We start from the raw sequence: 23,310 nt of genomic DNA on the forward strand, positions 1-23,310 counted from the left end.
CTATTAAACTAGTCCCTAAAGTGAACGAACGAACTAAATCCCTGATTGTAGGTCATTTAGTTCAGTGACTAGATCTAGTTAAATTTCGGTTATTTTTCAGTCGTGAACTAGTTCATTATTCAGATTGCGCCATGTCGCTAAATTTAAATTTAGGCTTTGCAAATATGAAAATGCCATAGCTTTGCAATAAATTAATAATTTTAAGAAAATCAAATCAAATTGTCCCGTTGGGGAAAAGTGCCGTTGTTTTTCGGTCGTGCGTCCTTAAGCCGAGGGTTGCACATCCAGTAAACATTTCCAATCTGGTTTGATTTTTTAAACTTAAAAAAATACCCACATTTCCGTGCGTATTCTGAATTTTTTACCTCTTTTAATTTTTTTTTTATCTAAAATTTTTTTAATTTGTGCAGAATTTTTGTTAAAATATTTTCTTTATTTTGATATATATTTTTTTTTTTTAATTAAATTTTCTATTTTTTTCATCTGACAAGCTTCAAACCTTCATTAAAATGTTAACCTTAATTTTTTCCAGTTTTGAATTTTAAATTTTCATCAAATTTATGTATTGTTTATTGTTTTTTGCGAGTTTTTAATTGTCCATTTTTATCAGTGATGGGCGACAATATCGACAAAATAAGTTGACCACCGATAGCCATCGATATTATATAGATATTGATTGGCTTTATTTTAGCAGGACACGATTATTTATCGAACTCTGCTGTTTTCCCGCTCAAAGAGCGAAACTAAATGAAATTTAATAATTACTTAGGCTTCAGGTGTATAACCCATGATATGAGGCGGTACTAGCAATCAAAAACTTTGTGTGTTACAATTAATATTAAAAATTAACAAATGAACAAAATGAAAAAATGCAATTATTGCAAATGTGTGTTCAATTGATCACAGTCCGTTCATGAGAGTAGCTCGCTCAATTGAATCAAGTCGTTCGTGAGCCTTCAAAGACGACAGTGTTGTTTCTAAAGTGTGTGTAAAAAGTGCGTGAAGAGAGAATTTTACAAACTGAAATTACAAATTGTCAAACCAAATAAGAACGTTTTTGATCCAAAATAAGATAACACTAATAGCAGCAATATGCTGCACTTTTATGTAAATGTAAGTATAGTTAAAACATTTTTATGTAAATGCACACACAACGCACACATGCACGCTGCATTGTGTGGTCTGTGGCAATCTCTTTTTTTTTTTCTTTTTGTTACTTTTTTTTTTTGCGACTGCACGATTATTTTGATATTTCTACGGTACCTTTGAGTTTTTCGCACTTCATGCTACAAAATTGTGTGTACGTGTGTGTGTCTGAGTTTGTTTGTGAGTGTATAGGTCGGAGAAAATAAGCGAAGCACCATTAGTTGTATTCCAAATTAAAGAATTTTAAAAGTATTATGCTGTTTTCTGCTAAATGCAAAATGTTGTGATTATATACATGCAGATTATATACATATGTATATATATTTATGCTAAAATGTCAGACCAAAGGCATTTGTTGCTGTTGTCTAAAATGCAACAACAACACTTTTGTGTCCATACTCTTTTTTTATATGCAGTGACTTTCGTAAAATGCACATACAAATGTACATTTGTTGCTACTTTTTTTTCCGGCGAATTCGTCTTTCTGTTGTGGTTGCAGCTGCTGCGACTGCGGCGAAGATGACACCTCAGACTGGTTGTTTATTCTCAAGTGTGCGGCGCAATCGTAAGCGCACATTAATAGAAATAAAGAAAATAAACAAGTTGCGGTTTACATAGTTACAGCATTGACCAACATAATGGTACACTCCTTTGCAACCTTGCATATGTATGTATGTATGTATATATGCCTGTCTGCATTAGCCTGACTAACGCTCATTTAATAATGGTATTCCCGCAAAGAATGACCATATACTTAATTGCAACCAGCTGTTGATAATATTCCAAGTCGTTAATGCAATGTGCATTGCAACTGCTTAAGTTCGTATAAATTACACAAAGCATACTGCGGAAACGAAATAAATCAAAAACAATAATCAAACAATTTCAAAGTTTGGCATTTTGGTTGATGGCTGCCGCCGTCACTTGTGTGTATTTGTGTGTGTGTGTGTGTGTGTAGAACAGCTGATGTTTATCGATAACATTTTGTAAATTTCTATCATTTGTCATTTTACTGAGACCTACAGACGTTCTATGAATTGTTAAATTGTTTTTGTTTAAAATCCTTTACAAAGTGTGTCTATATTTATTTGTACAATTTACAACTTAATTCATTTTTGACCCGTACAGACAGTGCGCGCGCGCTATTTAATTTTTATTTTTTTTTTAGCTTTTCGCCATTTCGTTTTTAGTTGCGATTCGCTGCCAATTGCCTACTGTTTTATGTTATTGTTGTTGCAAATTGAGGCGAATTCGAGAATTAAAGTGAATCGACGGCGACGTTGTTGTCTTTTTCATCGCCACAGCTGACAACTGACAAGCGCAGTTAATTTTCGCGTTAATTTCATTTAGCCAACGTTTGTGATGTCAAATCCATCAAAATGAAATTTTGTGCGTGACATTAGTTAATTATTATCGCTTGCTGTTTATATTAATTTAAATTTATTTATTGTTTCTTAATGTTTGTTTTTCATTTGCAGTTTATTGAAGACTTTGACGTATAAAATTTGAACGCAAAAGATAAAAAAAGCAAAGATAAACCCAGCTCGATGAATTGCTGTTAAAAAAGAAAGGGTAGAAATTACCTTTTAACGCATTATTCGAAACTAATAAGAATAGACAGAGAGAGGATACAACAACACCCAGCAACTTGATTGAGCCCACCACATACGCACGGCGGCGTCGGCAGCTGACGCAGCAGCAGCCGCAGCAGCAGCAGGCGTCAGCCATGAAAGTGGATACTGTTAAACTGAAGAAGGGCTCTTCGGAGTTAACTTCGGAATGTCGCGAATTAATCGATGAGTTAACCAAACGACGCACACGTGCCGAGCTTCTTGAATTCTTGGACACGGTGCATGTGTGGATCTATGGCAAGTGTGAACTATATCATTGGATCGAAATACTCGATCGTTTTGATAAAATTCTTGAGGAGGCGGCCCGTCATGTCAATGGCAATGAGTTTGTGCTGCAATGCGATACAACATTTCTCGATACGGTAAGTAATGATATTGATTTATCAATAATTAATAATATTTCATATTTATTTATTTATTTTAGGATGTTACATTGCTGCTGCATGTGCTCAATTTTACAACATTGCTGATTGAGCATTCATTTTCGCGGCATTTGTACAATTCAATTGAGCATTTGACGCAGTTGCTCTCATCACAAAACATGGACATTGTTTTGGCCGTCCTCAATTTGCTTTACATGTTTTCCAAGCGCAGCAATTTCATACCACGCTTGCCATTTGAAAAAAAGGAATTGCTAATCGTTAAACTCTTTAACATAGCCGAGGTATGTTTATCGCTAATCGGACAACACATTTTGGTAACATTCGGTTAACATTTGAAATTTGTCTATTTACAGCGCTGGGGCGATCCAAATTATGGACTTTCGCTTAAGGATTGCTGCATTGGTGAACCCAAACTGGAGTTCCTCTATCAGCTGTGCATTGACTATGTCGATGAGCATGGACATGCTGCACAGCTGGAAATACCAGATATGATGGATCTATGTCATACAGCGGCTGCGCCAGAGGTTATCAAAACCATTGCCGGACAGATCTCAAAGCCCAGTGAGGCCATTAAGGTTGGTCTTTATAACCCTTATACTTATACAGAGTATAAACCAAAGAGTCTATTATTTATTGTTACATCTTATTTATTTATAGATGCGTATTGCGCATCGCGTGCGTCTTATCTCTGGCTTCAACAATTACAAGCTGCGTCTGCAGTTCGTGCAGGCTCGTCTGCAGGCTGTATCGATATTGATATATTCCAATGCACTGCAGGATAACACAGATAAGGTGCTTTATGCCGGCTTCGGTGAGGAGCTGTGCGAGCTTATTGATAAGGAGGATGTGCATCTGGTGGAGATACGTGCCGCTGTGCTACGCACACTCACATCCATGCTGCACTTTGATCGAAATCCCAGTGTGCCCAGGTAAGTTTTGCGAAATGTGTTTGTTATTGATTGTTTCGAATGTGTCGAGAGTTAACGTTACTTATCAATTGGTTTTATGTTCATTTTGAAATAACGTAATTTGATAATACGTTTGAAAAGCGCAGTTATTGTGAACTTATTAAATTACTTGCAATGTACTTAGTTATTGATTGAAATTTTGATAATTGACATATTTTATTAAGCTGTTTTATATACAGTTCAATTACTTATTATTATTGTATATAATTTCTTAAACTTAAATATCTTATTAAACAATATGTAGTTGGATAACTTATCGATTTGCTTATCCTTTGAATTTTACTTGTTGCTTTTCTAACTTCTGTAATCTGTTTGTTTTACAATTATCCCCGACTTTCATAATTAACGTTGCCTGCAACAGAGCTGGATCCCGTTTGATGAAGATTGTACACTACACAGGCGCAGAGCGTCAGGGCGGTACATTGCCATTATTGGTGCGCGATTGCATTGATAATTTAACGACACACGGCTTAACGGAGCGTTATCCATTGATATTGGCTACCTCGTTATTCTCACTGCTTTATCATTTGGCCAGCTATGAACTGGGCGGCTCAGCGTTGGTCAAAAGCGGAATGATGCAGTCACTTTTACGGGTTATCAGCTGGCCTGGAGTTGATTTGGAGCACATAACGTTTGTGACACGTGCCGTACGCGTTATTGATTTGATTACCAACATTGACATTGCTCGATTCCATCAGAATAATGGACTCAATGTCTTTATCGATCGCCTCGAGAAGGAGATCAAGAGTTGTTGCCGTGCTTTGGCTGAAATTGGCATAACTCTTAAGGAATCAACGCTGCGCGATGAGCACAGCTTGACAGATAAACTAGACAGTTCCCTGGAGCAGGCAGATGATGATGGTAAGTAATGGATAATTAAATTTAATATTCTTTTAATTTTAAAACACTATAGAATTAACTGTCGGCATTTTAAAAATGACATTTATTTTTGAGGGAACATTTTATTTAAATTTTGAACACTAAAATTAAATGCTATCATTGACACGCCAAAGATTTAATATCCTTGCAGAGCCCCGTATTAATTTTCCGACTAATAGTTCAAATTACAGCAAAATAATATAGTACAACGGTTTAAATGTTTGTAGTTGATAGTACACCTTAATGCATTATCCATTTATTTATTTCTATTTTATATATTTACAGATGCTGCCACAGAGAATGCTTCAGTGGCCAGCGGAAGTGCATCACCACGTCGCGATAATTCAAGTAGTGATGGCGGCGGCAGTGCCAGTGATCATGCCCAGCGTGCCTATCATGTCTTCATGGAGCATAGTGGCGGTGATTCGCATCGTGGCGGCAGCTCAAGTGCAGCAGCTGCTGCTGCAGCTGCCGCCGCTGGTTGGCTGGATATTGGAGCTCGCGGATCGGGAATGCATGCGTTGAGCAGTCTGGCAGCAGCTGCCAGTAGCAGCAGTGATGCAACAGGAGGAGGAGCCCCACGTGATCGTCCAATACAATATCCAGCGAATAGTTACTATGCACGTCCATTGGCTGAACGTAAAGCGGAGCTATCGTCCCAGCTGCCAAGCAGTTTGCAGCCAAAGAAGCCATCGTGTGTGACACAGCGTGCGGCATTATTGAAATCCATGTTAAACTTCCTCAAGAAGAGCATACAGGATCATGCGCATTTCAGCAATATGCGTAACATTATGGAAACTAGTTTAACACAATCGTTGCGTCATATTATTGCAAATGCCGAATATTATGGTCCATCATTGTTTCTACTGGCGACAGATGTGGTCACCGTTTATGTGTTCAATGAGCCATCGTTGTTGTCATCGCTGCAGGATTTGGGCATTACCAGTGTTATGCTCAAGGCCCTGCTACAGAAGGATGTGCCAGCGACACGTGAAGTGCTTGGCTCATTGCCGAATGTCTTTTCCGCATTGTGTCTAAATGAGCGTGGTCTCTTTGAGTTTCTATCGTATGATCCATTCGATAAGGTATTGAAGGTGTTACTCTCACCGGACTATTTGGTTGCCATGCGTCGTCGTCGCAGCTCGGATCCATTGGGCGATACAGCCACCAATTTGGGCAATGCCATGGATGATTTGATCAAACATCATCCATATTTGCGTGCCGATGCAACCGAAGCCATTGTGCGTCTACTCAATGAGCTGGTGCGACTGGGCTCCGATCCGAGTTTCATTTGTTGGCGTGCCAATAAGGATAACAGTGTGGCAAATGCCACAAATAGTGTTGCACCATCAACGCCCTCACCATCGGCAATGGTTATGGTTGCTGCTGGTCCTGTGCTGCAAAGTGCAGCTGATAATAATGATAGCAGCGGCGATGATGATGACGATGATGATGAAATGAGCTCGGCATCGCAACAACAGCAACAACAGACACAAGCAACGCGTGCAACACAACAACAATTGCCACAAGGAAATCGTCAACAGCAGCAACAACAACAGCAACCACAACAGCAGCAGCAACAACCACCACAACAACAACAACAACAGCAAGCTATGCAAACACCACAACAAACACAACAGCCAGAACGTGAGGCAATTCCTCTAATTGATTATATACTTAATGTCATGAAGTTCATTGAGGCAATCTTTAGCAATAGCCCAAATGGCGATCATTGTCGTGAGTTTGTACAAAAGGATGGTTTAACGCCCATCTTGCAGTTGCTCTCATTGCCCAATTTACCCGTGGATTCACCAGTGTCTACCACATCCCAAGCGGTGGCGAATGTCTGCAAGGCAATCTTAAGTCAAGCGCAGGAGACAAAAGTTCTTGATGTGGCATTGAAACAATTGGCAGACATTGTATCACAATTGAAGCCATTAATTAAACATTTTACATTTCCCGGCGGAAGTGTGTTGCTCGCTGAACTCGTCTGTTGTCAACGATTGGAGGATGGATTTGCCAATGCTGAATATACACCGATATTGCATAATATGAGCTTTGTTCATGGCTATGTTGTGATGTTGGTACATCTCTGTCGCAATGCCTCCACGGAGATGCGCACTGTGCTGCTCAAGCGTTGGGGCGCCAATCGTGAGACGGGCGTACAACTGTTGCAACAACTGGTTCAGCTATATATATCATTGGTTTGGGAGAGTACCATTTTGTTGAATCTATGCTCGGATGAGCCGACACAACATCCGGATCTCATTTGGGATGAGATCGCTGCACAAATGTCGGCAGCAGCCGGCACAGCGGATCCAATGACTGAAGCAGAACTCTCACGCAAATTGGAGCGTGCTGCAGAATTTCGCACGAAATATACACCCGAGGAGCAGTTTCGTTATATTAAATCTCTGCTGGCGGCAAGTTCACGTCTAGGACGTGCACTGGCTGAATTGTTGGGGACACTGGTGAAGCTATCGGTGGGTTCACCACAAACACGTCAACGCCGCATCAACGACTTGATTAGCAACATTAATAAAGTTCCTACTCCGGAGGCAAGAGAAATTGCCCGCATACTCAGCTCAATACTTGTGAATGGATTCAGTCATGAGAGCATCTTACCCAAACCAGTTCCCAAACTGAAGCTAACATTTCTCATTTGCTCCGTGGGATTCACTGGACCAATGCTCTTTGATGATAAACGAAGTGCATTCCATCTAATGATCTCACAATTTTGTGCTGAAAATGGACTTAAGGCATTCTTTGAGATGTTCTATTGGGCACTGTCATTGGACAATGTATCGCAAAAGTTTGTGTTTGATCAATGGGCACCAATGGATGATTTAATGCAATCCCATGATGATGATAAACGTGATTGTCCCGAGGGCACTGGCGAATTCTTGGATGCCTGGCTGCAGCTGCTTGAGAAGATGGTTAATCCGCGTGCAATGCTTGAGTCGCCATATACGATGAGTCCCCGCTTAAATAATGTACCATTTGAGCCGGTTTTCTATCTGATTCACATTCATCAGCTGGCAATGCAGGCGCTGCGTCGGATTTGGTGTCGTCGTCCCATTCCCAACTATGGTGCGAGCATGTTTGAAACAATTATATTGATACTCAAGCATCTGATCAAGTCACACCAGATGCTGCTCGATCGCTACAATACGCGCATGAAGGAGATCAAATTTGAGAATCTTTACATACGCAGCACCGACGATGGTCTCAATGCGGATCACATTCGGACATTGACGGATATGGGCTTTAGGCATTATCACATCATTGAAGCCTTGCGCAGCAATGCCTCGCTGGAGGAGGCAACCGATTATCTGCTCAACAATCCCGAAGCCAGTGCATTATCCAACTCCGGGCTGTCTGGCCAGGCACCGTCTGGTGGTAATACAAATGCTGGCACAGGAACTGGAACTGGTTCCACACAAAGTTTATCTCAAGGCAGCTTTGCATCGAATGCTGCCGTTGCCGGTGACATGGATATTGATATGGAGTTGCCAAGTGCTGGTGCATCCAGCATGACAACGGATGCCACCGATACTGGCACGCCCAGTGTAGGCAGTGGCGCCTCCAAGCAGCCACTGCCACCGGCAGCTGCTGCTGCTGGTGCTGGTGCTGCAACGAGTGCTTATGATTACAGGCAATTGAAATTGATGCCCCCATTGATATTTGATAGATTTTGCGATGAGGCCGTCTCGCGTGCCTTTGAATTCATGGAGGCAATCCCAGATACAGTTAATAGCGCTGCCGATCTCATAGCCGTGCTATACAGGCGCCTTAACCACTTGAATCGTCAGGTGTTTGTCACCAATTTTGTGCGTAACATTATACAGTGGGTGGACTTTACGCTGCAGCTCTTTGAGCCGGCAGCAGGAGCATCAGGTGCATCCACATCCACAGCCGGAGGAGCAACTGCATCATCAGGCGCACCCAAGACGGCACCCAAAGCTGGTCGACTGGAGGAATGCTTGACCGGCATGACAGCGACCCGTTTATTTGTGCGCCTCAAGACATCCACATTGTTGCTGGAGGAGAACTACAGTGATTTGCATCGTCCACTTGTGGAAGCCATCACAGCACAGGATGCGATGGTGTCGCTAGTAAAACTACTCGATTGCATGAGTCAGTGGATGTTGGAGCAGGCACAATTGGAGGCCCAAACACGCTCCACAGTGCCGCGTTGGGTGCAAAATCTGGTGGATCTTATTGATGCCATCGATAGCATCAGTCATATACTGCAGCGCAAGGCAAATATGCGTGCCGTCAGCAGTGATATGTGGCGTTGGTACGACGCCTCCACGGGCAAATGGAATGCCTATTCCGAGGCCAATAATGAGCTCATCCGTAATGCTTATGCCGCTGGAGAGCGTTGGCTTCACATCAACATTGGACGACAACGTTGCACGGTCAGTTTCAATTGCATGACGCAGGTGAGCGAGGCAAGTGGCAGCCATCGTCCCGTGTATCCGGCTCTGAAGATCTGTGAGGCCATCAGCCAATTGCAAAATCCAATAGCACCACATAAAACTGATAATCTATTGAATCGTGTGGTGCGCACCGCACCCGATGGCAATGGCACCACAAATACCGATGAGTTGGTGCCGCTGCGGCAATTGATTAACTTCAATGAGCCTGCCGTGCCACAAACAGAGTCAACACCAACTCAGCAGCAGCAACAGCAGCAGCAACAACAACAACAGTCTGAGGAGACCACCATGGATGATGCAAACAATTCTCCACCGCCAGCGATGACCACGCGCAGTAAATCGCGTCAGAAAAGCGCTGCAGCTGCGGCCAAAGCAAAGGCAGCAGCGGCTGCAGCTGCCACAACCAGCAGCAACAGCAGCAGCAGCACCGGTGGCAGCAACACCATACCAAGCATACCCAAACGCACGCAGAAGATTGTGCTTAATGAGGAGAATGTGGGATTGAGTAAATTTGATTGTGGCCGCATTATTGGCAGCATTGTGGCACTGTTGCAACCATCGCAGCTGTTGCATCACGAGACCAAGTTGTCGTTGTTGCGTCTGTGCGCCCGATTGACGCGCAACTATGAGAACGCCCAGGTCTTTATACGTTGCGGCGGTGTTCGCATGTTGTTGCAATTGCAACAATCGTGCAGCTTTATGGGATTCCCCACCTATGCCATCATCATATTGCGTCATGTGCTGGAGGCGCCACCAGTTTTACAGGAGGCCATGGAACGTGTGCTGGGCATGCGTGCCGCTGGCATTGTCCCAGTTGGACATCGTGATCTCATCTATGTGCTCACCCAAGTCTCTACAGCCGTCTCGCGTGATCCACAGATCTTTGTGGCCGCCGCCAAGGAGATGCTCAAGGGCGAGTATATGATCAATGCGAATAGCAATAATTTATGTGACGATGGTCGTGTCATGGTCAAATCCAAGTTTGGACAACAACCAACAGCGGCTGCAGCTGCCACTGCCACTGCCACCACCACCACGTCGTCTGCCACAACATCGACTGCAACGTCTAGTGGCACAGCCAAGGAGCAGCCATCGCTCAAGGAGGACGTAAAAGATGATCCCTTGGTGCAATCATCGGTGGCTGTGCTGAAGGAACTGCTGTTGGCACTGGTGCAACCATGTTGTCATTATGGCGGCAATGTGGCGGATCAGCCACCAAATGCCGCAGAGCTGTTGCAACCGGATCAACCGCCAGGTGCCACTGGCTCCATGGGCAATCTGGACGATGAGGTAAGTCGAAGAGATGAGTAATTGAATTAAGATAGTCTGTCTAATCTCTTCTCTCTTTTTCTAGGACTCTTCGCCCGCCGTGAAGAAACCAAGTGGCAATGCAACGACTCTGGGAGGTGCTGGCACAGCTGGCAACGCTGCCACGGACAAGTATGAGCCATGCTGTTGCACGTGGCACATACCGACGAGTGCGCACAGTCACGCCAAGCCGACGTTGTCACGTGCCACACTCCTCAAGCTGCTGGCGGACGCAACACGCGCCTATCAATCGCTTGTGCCACGTGTCCTGCTCTCCCATGTCTATATGCCAGCGGATAGTCCATTGATTGGCAACGGCAACGGCAACAGCAACCACAACAATAACAACAACAATGGGGGACAACAAACATTTCTGGCTGTGCTCCTGGATCGCTTCCTGCCGCTTACGCAACGTCAGCATGTGCCCGAGGTGAGCACAATGGCGAGAGTGTTGCTTTGCTCGCTCTCGGATTGTTATCAGCAGGCGGGTGTGCAGCAACAGGTTGCCGAGGAGTTGCATGCCGCGGTTGCACGTGCCTTGGCCCAACCGGACTCGGCGGAGAAGCACACACGTCTTCAGGTGCTGATGAGCCTGTTTCCCAATTTGATTGAGTCGCCCATGTTGTATGACAAGGTGCACATGCATCGCAACACAATGTACCGTGTCCTGTTGCGTCAAGGTGTCATGACCTATCTGACCAAGGTGGCCCAATACAAGGATCTATCCAATCACAATACGTTAAGTACTCTGGGCGCCATTCTGCGTCCCATGGAGATCTTGTTGCGCTTCAATGTGGCAACCACAACATTGGGATCAAAGCGGATTCTCTTTGGTGGCGCCAGCTCTGGCGCAAATGGTGGCAATAATGGGAATAGCAATGCCAATGGACTTGGTGGTGCCAACACCGTCAGTGCCATCATCAATCGTCGTCTCTATCCACGTCTGGCCGCACGATCCGCCGTCAGCGCTGCGGTGGATCGCTCCAATGCCATTGGTGGCGAGCATGTGCTGCGAGATATCATCCGGAATGTGCTGTCGGATCGTCGTCATGCCTTTGAGTTTATCTTTAATTCGGATGAGATGGCCGTCGATTCGGAGGACTCTGCACCACCGGCAGCATCGGGTGCCAATGTGGCTTCGAGCGGTGGTGCTGCTCCTGGCATCATTGGCAGCAACAATGCAGCGGTCATCGATGTTGTCGATGAGCGCAGCAATGGCACTGAGGCAGCTGAGCCCCCGGCACCCCAAGTGTCAGGCAGTGCCAGTGGTGGCAGCGGAGGCAGCGGTGGTGCCGGTGGTGGTGGTGCTGGTGGCACCACCAGTGGCGGCAGCTCCTCCTCGGTGCGTCCAGTGCTTAACTTTGATCAGCTCTGGGATGATTTTCTGCAATGTGAAGGTCTCTTTTTGGCATCGCGCAGCAACAGCAGCGGTGGTGCTGGAGGTGGTGCCGGTGCTGGTGGCAATGCTGGCGGTGCAAGTGGTGCCGCAGCTGCACAACAGAATGGCAGCAATGCAGGTGGTGCCGTTGGTGGTGCCACAAACACCACAGCGGGCAACTCGGGCGCTGGCAACATTGGTGATCCACGTTTACGCAGCAATTCCGATGTGGATGTCGGTGGTGCTGGTGGCAATGCCTCCAGCAGTGCTGTCAATGACAATGGCTTGAGTACTGGCAGCGGTGGAGGCAGAGGTGGCGGTGGTGGCAGTGATGGTGCATCCACATCATCCGATACAGCTGGCGGTGGCAATGGTGGTGGCAGTGGCGGACGTGGTGGTGCACGCAGTGCTCGGGAAATGAATGCCTCACTGCTAGGTGATGTGAGTACAAGTGATTCGGACTCAGAGGCATCCACCGATGAACGCAATGCGGAGGAGGAGGATGACGATGATGATGATGAGGCCGCCGATGAGGATGTGGATGAGCACAGTGAGACGGATGTCGATGAGGAGCGTCCACGACAATTTATTGAGGTCTTTGATCACATCTATGAACCGGAATCCTCGGAGACGGCTTCTAACGATGCGGATGTGGATGCCGAAGATGATGATGAGGATGATGACGACGATGAGGATGATGACGATGATGTCGATGACGTGGAAGCAAATGCACAAAATGTCTCGGATGTGACATTGATTGATCAAGTGCTTGCCCAGGTGAATGGTGCCGGTTCCGGTTCCACATCCTCGGCAGCTGCCTCATCCAACAATCGTCCACGTCGCAGCGCCGCCATCGAACCAAATGGTGGCCTCGGTGGCAGCAACAGCGATAATCGCAGCCTGGAGGATGCCACACGTGAAGCGAATGCTTATCTATATGAACGCCTTGGTGGAGATGGACATGGACATGGTCATGTCATGCCACAATCGTCGTCTAGTTTCCGGGTGCGCATGAACAGTTCTATTGCGCTGCCGCTGGACATTGATGTGAATGGAGGCGCCTCCTCCTCGTCTGCTGCAGCGGCTGGACCTGGAGGACGCAACAGTTCGAGTGCCAATTCCGTGGCTGCCGCATTGCGTTCCTCATCCGAATCTTGGATGGCGCCCGACTTTAATTTTATCGGCAGCGGCGGCAGTGCCGGTGGCAACGCCTCCGATGTCAATGTGAATGCTTTTCTGCCCCCCGCCATCATCCAAATGGAACGCAATGCGGGCGGCGGCGGTGGAGGAAGTGGCAACAATCAGAATATGAGCAATTTGCTCGATGAACTGCCGCCGGCATCGGCAGCAGCACACAATGCGGTGAATGCTGCTGCCGCTGCGGCAGCCGCCGCAAATGGCAGTGGTGCTGGCGGTGGTGCAGGCGGTGGTGTTGCTGCCACATCAGCTGGCAGTCATCAAAACAATACCGGAACCCTTTGCACCAACGGAGTGCGTCGGCGACTTCTCTATCTCGATCAACAGTACTGCGTCTGCATGCCAACACATCAGAATCCCACGGAAGAGACACAAATGGAGATATTCACACAGGATGGTGAGTAATATTCCCAATAAAACACTATATAAAACTTAATAGAGTAGAGAAAACTTGACAAGGGATCTATTTAATGGGGAAATACTCAAATACTTCTAAAAGATACAAATTCATGCTGGGATTTCAGTTGAGAAATAATCGAAATTTTGGATAAGAACAAAAAACATCAAAAATTTTGTTAGAAACAAATTGAATAATTGGAAGGCATCTTTATAACAGGGAAGATACCCAAATACATAGACTAACCGTCTAAAAGATAGAAATATGTATTAAGAATTCAATAAAGTACTAGTTGAGTTCGAAAATTTAATGCATAATTTCATATCTAATAAATTCTACAGATAGAAATCCTAAGAACTCGTTAAAGATATAATTAAATATTTTTTCATAAGAAAATTAAAAAGATTAGAAAAATAAAGAATTTGGGCGGAACTTTAGATAAGATAATTGTAAAAGATTAGAAACCTAAGGAGTATTTATTTCATAAATGAAATTAACTTTTAACTGTAATAAGATACGATAAACATAAGGACCATTGAAGTAAAAATCCAAATGTTGAGAAAATTTTGAAATTCGTTAAAGAAATAATTTCATTTGTAGATTAGAAAATGTAAAGCAAAATAAAGTGCATTGGATTAGACTTTAACTGATTGATTTACAAACTTTCTGATTATTTTGGAAAATGTGTAACATATATTATATTATACATGTACGAGTTAAAGTATAATTTTTGATCTATTTCCCTTAAAGAAATTTTCAAAACTTTATATGAAAAGTCGATCCATATATGTTCATTAAAAATTAAAAAAGAAAAAAATACAATTGATATATTTGTGATAGGTTTTAGTAAATTAAGTCTCCTGGAAGAAATATTCCCGGATACTTTATTGCTTGTGGTAAAGTCAAGAAATTAATATTTTTGTATTTTTCTTTTTTTTTTGCAATACAGCGCTGCATTGGTGGCTGGAGGAGGCGAAGGCCTTGGACATGGAAAGCCAGACCGATGCATGCCTCTATGCGGCACATTTCCTGCTGCCACATCTGATCAAAGAGTTGAAGGCAACTCATCAGCAGCGCAAGCAGGAGGAGGCCAATCGACAGGCGACAGCTGCCGCAGCAGCTGCAACAGCCGCTGCATCGAATGCGGCAACAACAACCACAACAACAACATCAGCACCTGCAACTGCAACAAGTGGCAGTGGTGGTGCTGTTGTAGTTGCACCACTTCCAGCCAGTTCCCTTGGTGGCAATGCCAATTCGAATGCCACAACCACAAGCAACAACAGCAACAACAGCAGCAGCAGCAACAGTGGCAACAACACCTCAATTGCTGCTGCACCACCGACAACCACACCAGCAGTTGTTCCTATGCAGACAACAACAGCACCAACAGCAACCAACAATTTCCGCAGTTCCATACCGAGACTGATACCCTCGATGCAATTCGTGAATGCCGCATCATTGGCATCCGTTGCATCGGAAACAGAACCATCTGCATCTGCATCAGCATCCGCATCCGCCAGCGACAATGTCGTCACAGCAAGCACAATGATTCATCCAACAATGATTGGCAGCAGCAATATCTATGCCGTGCCAGCATCAGCAACATCTGGTGAGTATACAACACAACAGAAAACTCCACCTCTGACACTCTGAATTGACAGATGAACTTTAATTTCCTTAACTGACAATAAATATTAAAAATAAATAAATTTATGGAATATTTATGTCATTATTATGTGGACCATATCATAGTAATTATCTTATCAGTCAGTCCTTACAACTAGTTGAATTCAAATGAGATTCCTTTAAGCATTAACATCTTTCCTACTCTTACTTTTTGACTAATCCATGTATTTCTCATTACAGGCAATAGCATAGAGTCTCTACGAGCACGTCATCGCACGAATGCATCGCGTCATCAGGCACTTTATAATATTTATGCTGAAATTGATTTGACCAATGAACAGGAGACTTCTGCCGTCGGTGCTGGAGCATCAACGGGAGTTGCCGCCGCCTTGAACGATATGGCACGCCCATTGTTTCCCAGTGTCCAGGCGCCGACGCCATCAAGCGTTACGGCTCGTCATCCGCCTGTGCCGCATTTGCCCTCAAGCGGACGACCACGTCCACGCCCCGAAATGGTTGATCTCTACGAACTGCAGGTGAGTGCAATTTTCCTGGGGCATATATTTGGAATTGATTCAACATTTGTAGCAAGGATAAGAAAAAATCTGAAATTTCTGAAAATATGCCACGACTAGAGAGAGTTTATTTCAAATTGACCACTCTATTTTTGTTGCAGGTCAACGATCAACGTATGCTAAATGCCCCACGTCGCAACAACAATGCAAATGCGAATTCCTCACGCACCGCAGGCGCTCTAATATTGAATGCACGTAGCAATCGGGATTTAGCCGCCAGTTTGCAACGTCGCTCGCAGGCGATGACAGTGCGACTTAATCCGGGCGGTGGTGCTGAGGCAGCTGCAACAGATGAACCTTGGCCTGAGACTCCAGTGCGTGTATCAAGCGCCGTTATGAATTTCCCGCTGATGGCGCCACTGAATTTGGATTTACCCGAGTCGCAACCTGAACATGAGCAGCAGCAGCAACAACAACAACAACAGGAGAGCACAGTTGATGCACAACCTGTGGCAGCAACTGCAATGCCAACGGTGACAATCACTGAGTTGGCAGCACAGCTGTTGGCCAATGAGCAACAACAACCCGAGTCCAACGAGACGCAGAACAATGAAGCAGCCACAACAGCTGAGAATAACGATAATGCCGCATTGGCTGCCGCTGCTGTCGCTGACAGCGCGGAAGAAGCAGCAGGAGACAGTGTGCCCGACGTTGTCGCTGTCGTTGCACCAAATGTGGAGTTGGAGGCGGCAGAAGAGTCGCTGGAAGTGACAGCTGAGCGTGAGCGTGAGTCCGAGGCAGATGAAATTTCAGTAGGAGCTGCCAATGTTGCTGAGCCAACAGACGAGGTAGCCAGAACAGTTGCAACTGATCCTGGAGCAACTGCAGCAGCAGATGCCACTGGAGGAGGAGCAGCAGGTGCAGCTGGCGGTGCTGCTGCCACTGCAGCTGTTGTCACCGATATGAGCCCCGAGGTGCGTGCCGCGTTGGGTGATCTGGAGGTGCCCGAAGGTGTGGATCCATCATTTTTGGCCGCGCTACCCAGCGAGATGCGCGAGGAAGTCATTCAGGAGCATTTGCGCATGCAGCGGATACGTCAGCGTGCCCAACAGAATGCCATACAAATTGCACACGATTCGCTGGTCGAAGTAAATCCAGAATTTCTCGCAGCACTACCACCGAACATACAATCCGAGGTCCTGATGCAACAACGCATCGAACAGCAGCGTCAGGCGGCGCAGAGCGCAAATCCCGATGATCCCGTCGATACGGCTGCGTTCTTTCAAAATCTGCCCGAGAATCTGCGTCAAGCGGTGAGTTTTAATTCGCAATATATGCTTATTGATTTCTAAATGAATTCCACTAATAATAATAAATTTCTTTGTTGCAGATCCTAACGGACATGGAGGACTCACAGATAGCCAGTTTGCCGCCGGAACTGGCTGCGGAGGCGCAATTCCTGCGACGCGATTGGGAATCCCGCAATGGCACACGCATGGACGCACATCCGCCGAGAGATGCGCTGTGTAATAATAGTTAAAAGTTAATTAACTAAAGAAGTTTATTGATTAATTATTTCTCTTTCCGGTAACAATTTAGCTCGCTTCCAGACAACGCTACAGAATCTCGATGAGGCACGTTGGCACAGCGCCATCTGGTATGATGCCAGTGGGAATGCACAACCGCAACATCATCAGCATACGACCATAGTGCATCATCATCATATTGCGCCGACACCTGGAAAGCCATTGGCTCTGCTCATGATGGAGGATGAGAATATATTATTGGATCCGGATTCTTTGGCCACACTCTTGCTCTTCCTCTTTGTAGAGGATCAAAAGGTGAACAGCGTACGTTTGCATCGTGTGATAAGGAATCTATGTCATCATGAGCCGACACGTGATTGGATAATCAAGGCATTGATAAGCATTATACAGAAAACCAACGAGGATAATTCCAACTTTGGTGCTGCCAATACGGGCAGTAAACCGGAATGGCTGAAACTCCGTGTGGATGCTGCATTTGGTTATAAGAGTAACATCTTTTTGATAAATCGCTTGTATGAGGGCAGTGCACGGAGTATTAGCATTAATCCTCAAGCAGCACAGATGATTGTTCGGAATTGTTTGGATCTACTCTTTGTGCTTGCCAAGCATTATCCGTTTAGCTTTTTGCCCTACAATCGGGAGCCAAAATCAAGGACACGTCTGCTGAGCTCCGTCTTTAATATGCATAATGCGTCACGACTGGATGATGCTGCTTCATCTGTTGCAGCGGCCGCAGGTGGAGGAGGCGTAGGAGGTGGTGCAGCATCTGGTGATTTGCGTTCACGATATCATCGCTATCAAATTGCGAATCGTTTGCGTGGCTTTTTGGATGATCATCAGTTCCAGCAGCATTTGCAGCAGCAGCAGCAGCAACAGCAGCCAAAGACGCAGTTGCTCAAAACGTTGCCACTGGATGAGGCGCCATCCACGTCGAAAGCAGCTGCCGCCAAAGCAGCCGCCAGTGCAACCAAGCAACCAAATAATAACAATAAGGTGGTTGCGTATCAAACAAACGCACAAAACTTTTGGGATGTGGTGCTTAACATTGACAGACAGACGCCTCTCCGCATGGCTAATGTCTCGCAATTCCCGCTGACATCGCAACCCGCCTGGAAGTGGCAAACGAACAGCAGTGAATTTTTATCATTCAGCGATTCACCATTTGGTCAATTGCTCGAGATGTTGCCCTATAAGGTTATCTGTCGTTCGCCGCATTTAACCGATATGCTGGTCAAGTTGCTGGCCTCGCTGAGCGTTGATCTCCCCAAGGAGGAGGAGACGCAGCCACAATTGCCAGCACCACCACAGCTCCAACCGCGACCACAACCGCAAGCACAGCCTCAACAACAGCAACAACAGCAGCAACAGCAACAACAGCAGCAGCAGCAATCACAGGAGGAGCCGCCAGTGCTGCCTCCCTTAGTGCCCATCAATCAATTTCCAGCTACAGATCCCTTGGCTATGCCTGCGGACAATCCACTTGCCACAACTACGACTGAGGCGCCACAGCAAATGGATCAACAGCTGACGCTCGATGATGAGGACGAGCATGATGATGACGACGACGAAGATGAGGAGGACGATGACGATGAGGACGACGAAGATGATGATGATGATGAGCTAGCATCATTGAGAGCGGCACCGCCACCACCACCACCACCGCCGCCACCACCATTGTCCAATAAACCCCGTCGCAAAATCTATGCCAAGAATTTCTCGCAGTTGCAACTGGTGATTGAGGTGCTGACACATCAATGTGGCACCACCGAGGGCCTGGATAATGTGACCAAGCTGATTGTCAATCTCACACAATGCTCGCAGGCCTCCAATGCCATCTTTATACAATACTTGACGGCAGCCATACTTGGCCTGGCCGAGGAAGTGCGTCAGGCGATTCAAACGTTGCTCAATGAGATTAGATCTTACAATATGCTTGGCCAGCAACCACTTCAACAACCACAACCACAACCGCAACAACAACCACAACCAAGTGGAAGCAGCGGCGGTGCCGCATTGTTGTCCAATTTAACCGTCCATGAGGGCACGATGCAGGATCGTTTCACATCCGAATCGGTCATCATATCAGCCCCAAAGAATGCCAAGCCCACCTGTGAGCTGCAATTGCCTTCGATGAAGAAACTCATGTCCAATTCATCCGCTCAGCCATATTTCCTGCGCACACTCAAGATCTTTATGCAGGTGCGTGATATTTACGAGTTCCAAAATAGTCACAACGATGATAGCAACGAGGATATCATTGATATTGTTGGCGATGCACCCGCATCGGCATCTGCATCGGCATCTGCATCCGCATCAGCATCGGCTAGCGGTGGCAGCATGGAAACTAGCGAAGCATCAAATAGCACCAACAGCAATAGCAACAGTGGCAGCAACAGCAATAGCAACAGTGGCACCACCAATAATAAATGTACGAAACCGACTCTAAGTCAAATACTTTGCCTCGATGTCTTGTGGCACACGTTGAGCGAGTGCCTGGTCGCCTTGGAGGAGTCCAAGGATGAGTTTGCAGTGCTGGTCCTGCAACCGACTGTTGAGGCATTCTTTCTCATTCATGCCTCGCATCGTGTAATGCCGAAAAAACCAGGTCGTGGTGCCACCGGAAGTGCCTCAAATGCTGGACTGCGCGTCGTGCCACAACCCGTGTCCACCGAACACAGTCCACAGCTGGATGACACCAACAGCAGCAATAGCAGCAGTCAAGCCCACAATTCCGCCAGCTTTGAAGGTGAGCAAAAATTGTATTATACCTCTTGAGCATAGAGTACTAGGGTATTTTGTATTCGTTGCAATGTATGTAAGAAACAAAAGAGGGAAAGTTGCAGATTTCCCGCATCAGTGTTGCCCTTGGTTATTATACATTATTATACTAATATCGTTGTTCTTGCAGATGAATCCCGCATGCAGGATGCCTCCACAAGCACAGCGAGTGCTGGTCCACAGTTGACGCTGACGGCGCACGAAGCACAACTCAAACAAGATCGTCAAAAGTTCCTGCAATTTGCGGAAAAGCATCGCACGGTTCTCAATCAAATCCTACGCCAATCTGCCACACATCTCTCCGATGGGCCATTCGCCGTGCTCGTGGATCATACACGCATTCTAGACTTTGACGTGAAGCGTAAATATTTCCAAACCGAATTGGAGCGATTGGACGAGGGCATTAGACGGGAGGAGCATACTGTGAGTGTGCGTCGCGTCACCGTCTTTGAGGATTCGTTCCGTGTGCTCTATCGTCTTGGTCCTGAGGAATGGAAGAATCGCTTCTACATTGTTTTTGAGGGTGAGCCTTAAAGATACATAAATTTTTAAATTTAAACCAAGCATAAATCTTACTATAGAATTATTAATATAAACAGCACTAAGATTTCTTAAATCTATGCATCTGAGTAATTTGTTTACTTTATTTATTTTAACATGTTGAAATTCCTAATTATATTAAATGTTGACTCATATATATCGTTCTTTTTTCTTGTGTAGATGAGGAAGGCCAAGATGCCGGCGGCTTGCTCCGCGAATGGTATGTGATAATCTCGCGGGAAATCTTTAATCCTATGTATGCATTGTTCTGCGTATCGCCGGGCGATCGCGTCACCTACATGATCAATCCATCGAGCCATGCCAATCCCAATCATTTGAGCTACTTTAAGTTTGTCGGTCGTGTTATAGGTAAGTATTGGGGATAATTCCTATACCGCCCTCACTTGATGATATACATATTAAATCTTCACTCTCTCTATCTCACTCTTTTAGCCAAGGCCGTGCATGATAATAAGCTGCTGGAATGCTATTTCACACGCTCATTCTATAAGCACATATTGGGCAAACAGGTGAAGCATACGGATATGGAATCACAGGATTACGAGTTCTATAAGGGATTGGACTATCTGATGAAGAATGATATATCAACGCTGGGCTATGAGTTAACCTTCTCCACGGAGGTGCAAGAGTTTGGCGTCACACAAATCCGTGATCTCAAGCCAAATGGACGCGACATTGCCGTCAACGAGGAGAATAAATTTGAATATGTGCAACTCGTTTGCCAGCTAAAGATGAGCGGCTCCATACGACAGCAGTGAGTATCCTAATTAAATAAACTAACAATATTATGTTGTTGATTTAAATAAACTTAATTGTATTAAATTTATAAACTTTTTCACTTGCAGATTGGACGCATTCCTTGAGGGCTTCTATGACATTATTCCAAAGCATTTAATATCAATATTTAACGAGCAGGAACTAGAGCTTCTCATATCCGGCTTGCCAGATATTGACATTGAAGATCTAAAGGCAAATACCGAATACCATAAGTACACATCCAAATCGGCACAGGTAAGAATACTCCCTGTTAAATCAATTGTTTTTGATTGTTTTTTATATCAGAATTAAAAATATATTAAATATTTTTATACAACTTTCTCTTTGTTAGATTCAATGGTTCTGGCGCGCCTTGCGCAGCTTCGATCAGGCGGATCGTGCTAAATTCCTACAATTTGTCACGGGCACATCGAAGGTGCCTTTGCAGGGCTTTGGTTCGCTAGAGGGCATGAATGGCATACAGAAGTTCCAAATACATCGCGACGATCGTTCTACAGATCGTTTGCCTTGCGCACACACCTGGTAAATATATGGATAAAATGAATAGTAAAGTGTAACTTAATAACATAAATTTATTTTTTATAGCTTCAATCAACTGGATCTGCCCATGTACAAGTCGTATGATAAGCTGCGCAGCTGTTTGCTCAAGGCTATACACGAGTGCTCAGAAGGATTTGGCTTTGCCTAAGCTATTATTATAATAATTACAACAACAAACAATAACAACAATTACACACATGTACACAGAAACAACACATACACACACACACACACACACACAGAAACACACATACAGAAACACATTCAACAATTCCTAAATAACATAAATAAACTCTGCGACGAAAATTATTTAGAACAGCCACTGAAAATGTGCGATAGCAACAACAGCGACAACATATACAGTACATATAGTTATATAGTATATATAAAAAATGTTGAATTAATTATTAATTTTCGCGCGTATATTATATACAATATATATACATACATACATACATATATATATATATTAATACATATATATATTTTCTTAAATTTTCAAAAGAGAACGGGAAAGGAAAAAAACTAAGAAGCAAAAACATGGTAAAACACTAAAAAAAGAAAAACATTTAAAAAAAATACAGTCATATTGAACGAAGTATATCAGTCAACAATAACGTATTCGAAAGCTGTTTATGATTTTTTTATATTTAATATATTTTTTTGCATCCCTAATTTTAAATGATAAAAAATACAGCACTAAACGAAACATAATGATTAAATGTTTATTTTCCTAAGTCTAGTAAAAAAAATAAAATAGAAAACTAAAACTAAATAAAAACTTTGATATGTGTGGAACAAAGCAAATGCATAAAGTGCACATAACGCTTTGATTCTTGTTTATATATAAAAATAAAATAAAATGCACGAAAAAAGTATGAAGAAAAGCAAAGGTATTTGACGTAACTATAAGTCTATGTTATGCATTTTATGTTTATCTTTTTAATGAGTAAATGTAACTTTAATGGATGAAACGAAGAAGCGAGAGAGAGATGAGTAAACTCATTGACTATATATAAATAAACTTCAAAGAGCATCAAACTACTTGCAATTGTGTTTTACTTTAAAAATTCAAGTTTGAATTGCCAGTGCTGCCCAATTTGCTTGGGTTTGTTTGTGGCCGCACTGTCTGAGATTTAAGGAATAACAGATGTCAGGGATGCATACTTTTTAGATAGCAGATCTAGCTAAAATATATTTGTCAACCGCAACGCAACAATTTGAATGGTGAACT

General features: G+C 44.4%; 1 protein-coding gene across 1 annotated transcript; it reads left to right on the top strand.

Moving 5' to 3' along the window:
- The first annotated feature begins 924 nt into the window (after window positions 1-924).
- LOC117787916 (E3 ubiquitin-protein ligase HUWE1) lies at window positions 925-23,120 on the top strand. The gene is made up of 20 exons (XM_034626552.1): window positions 925-1,113; window positions 2,625-3,139; window positions 3,202-3,441; window positions 3,514-3,735; window positions 3,818-4,089; window positions 4,490-4,989; window positions 5,293-6,560; window positions 6,633-10,739; window positions 10,804-13,729; window positions 14,679-15,341; window positions 15,599-15,894; window positions 16,035-17,186; window positions 17,264-17,399; window positions 17,473-20,166; window positions 20,329-20,721; window positions 20,919-21,107; window positions 21,192-21,513; window positions 21,605-21,770; window positions 21,868-22,058; window positions 22,122-23,120. Exons 2-20 carry the CDS (start codon window positions 2,873-2,875, stop codon window positions 22,222-22,224), a joined length of 16,107 nt encoding a protein of 5,368 aa, XP_034482443.1. The 5' UTR covers window positions 925-1,113; window positions 2,625-2,872; the 3' UTR covers window positions 22,225-23,120.
- The last annotated feature ends 190 nt before the right edge of the window (window positions 23,121-23,310 follow it).

Source organism: Drosophila innubila, chromosome X, assembly GCF_004354385.1.
Source record: "Drosophila innubila isolate TH190305 chromosome X, UK_Dinn_1.0, whole genome shotgun sequence".
Classification (NCBI taxonomy): Eukaryota; Metazoa; Arthropoda; class Insecta; order Diptera; family Drosophilidae; genus Drosophila; species Drosophila innubila.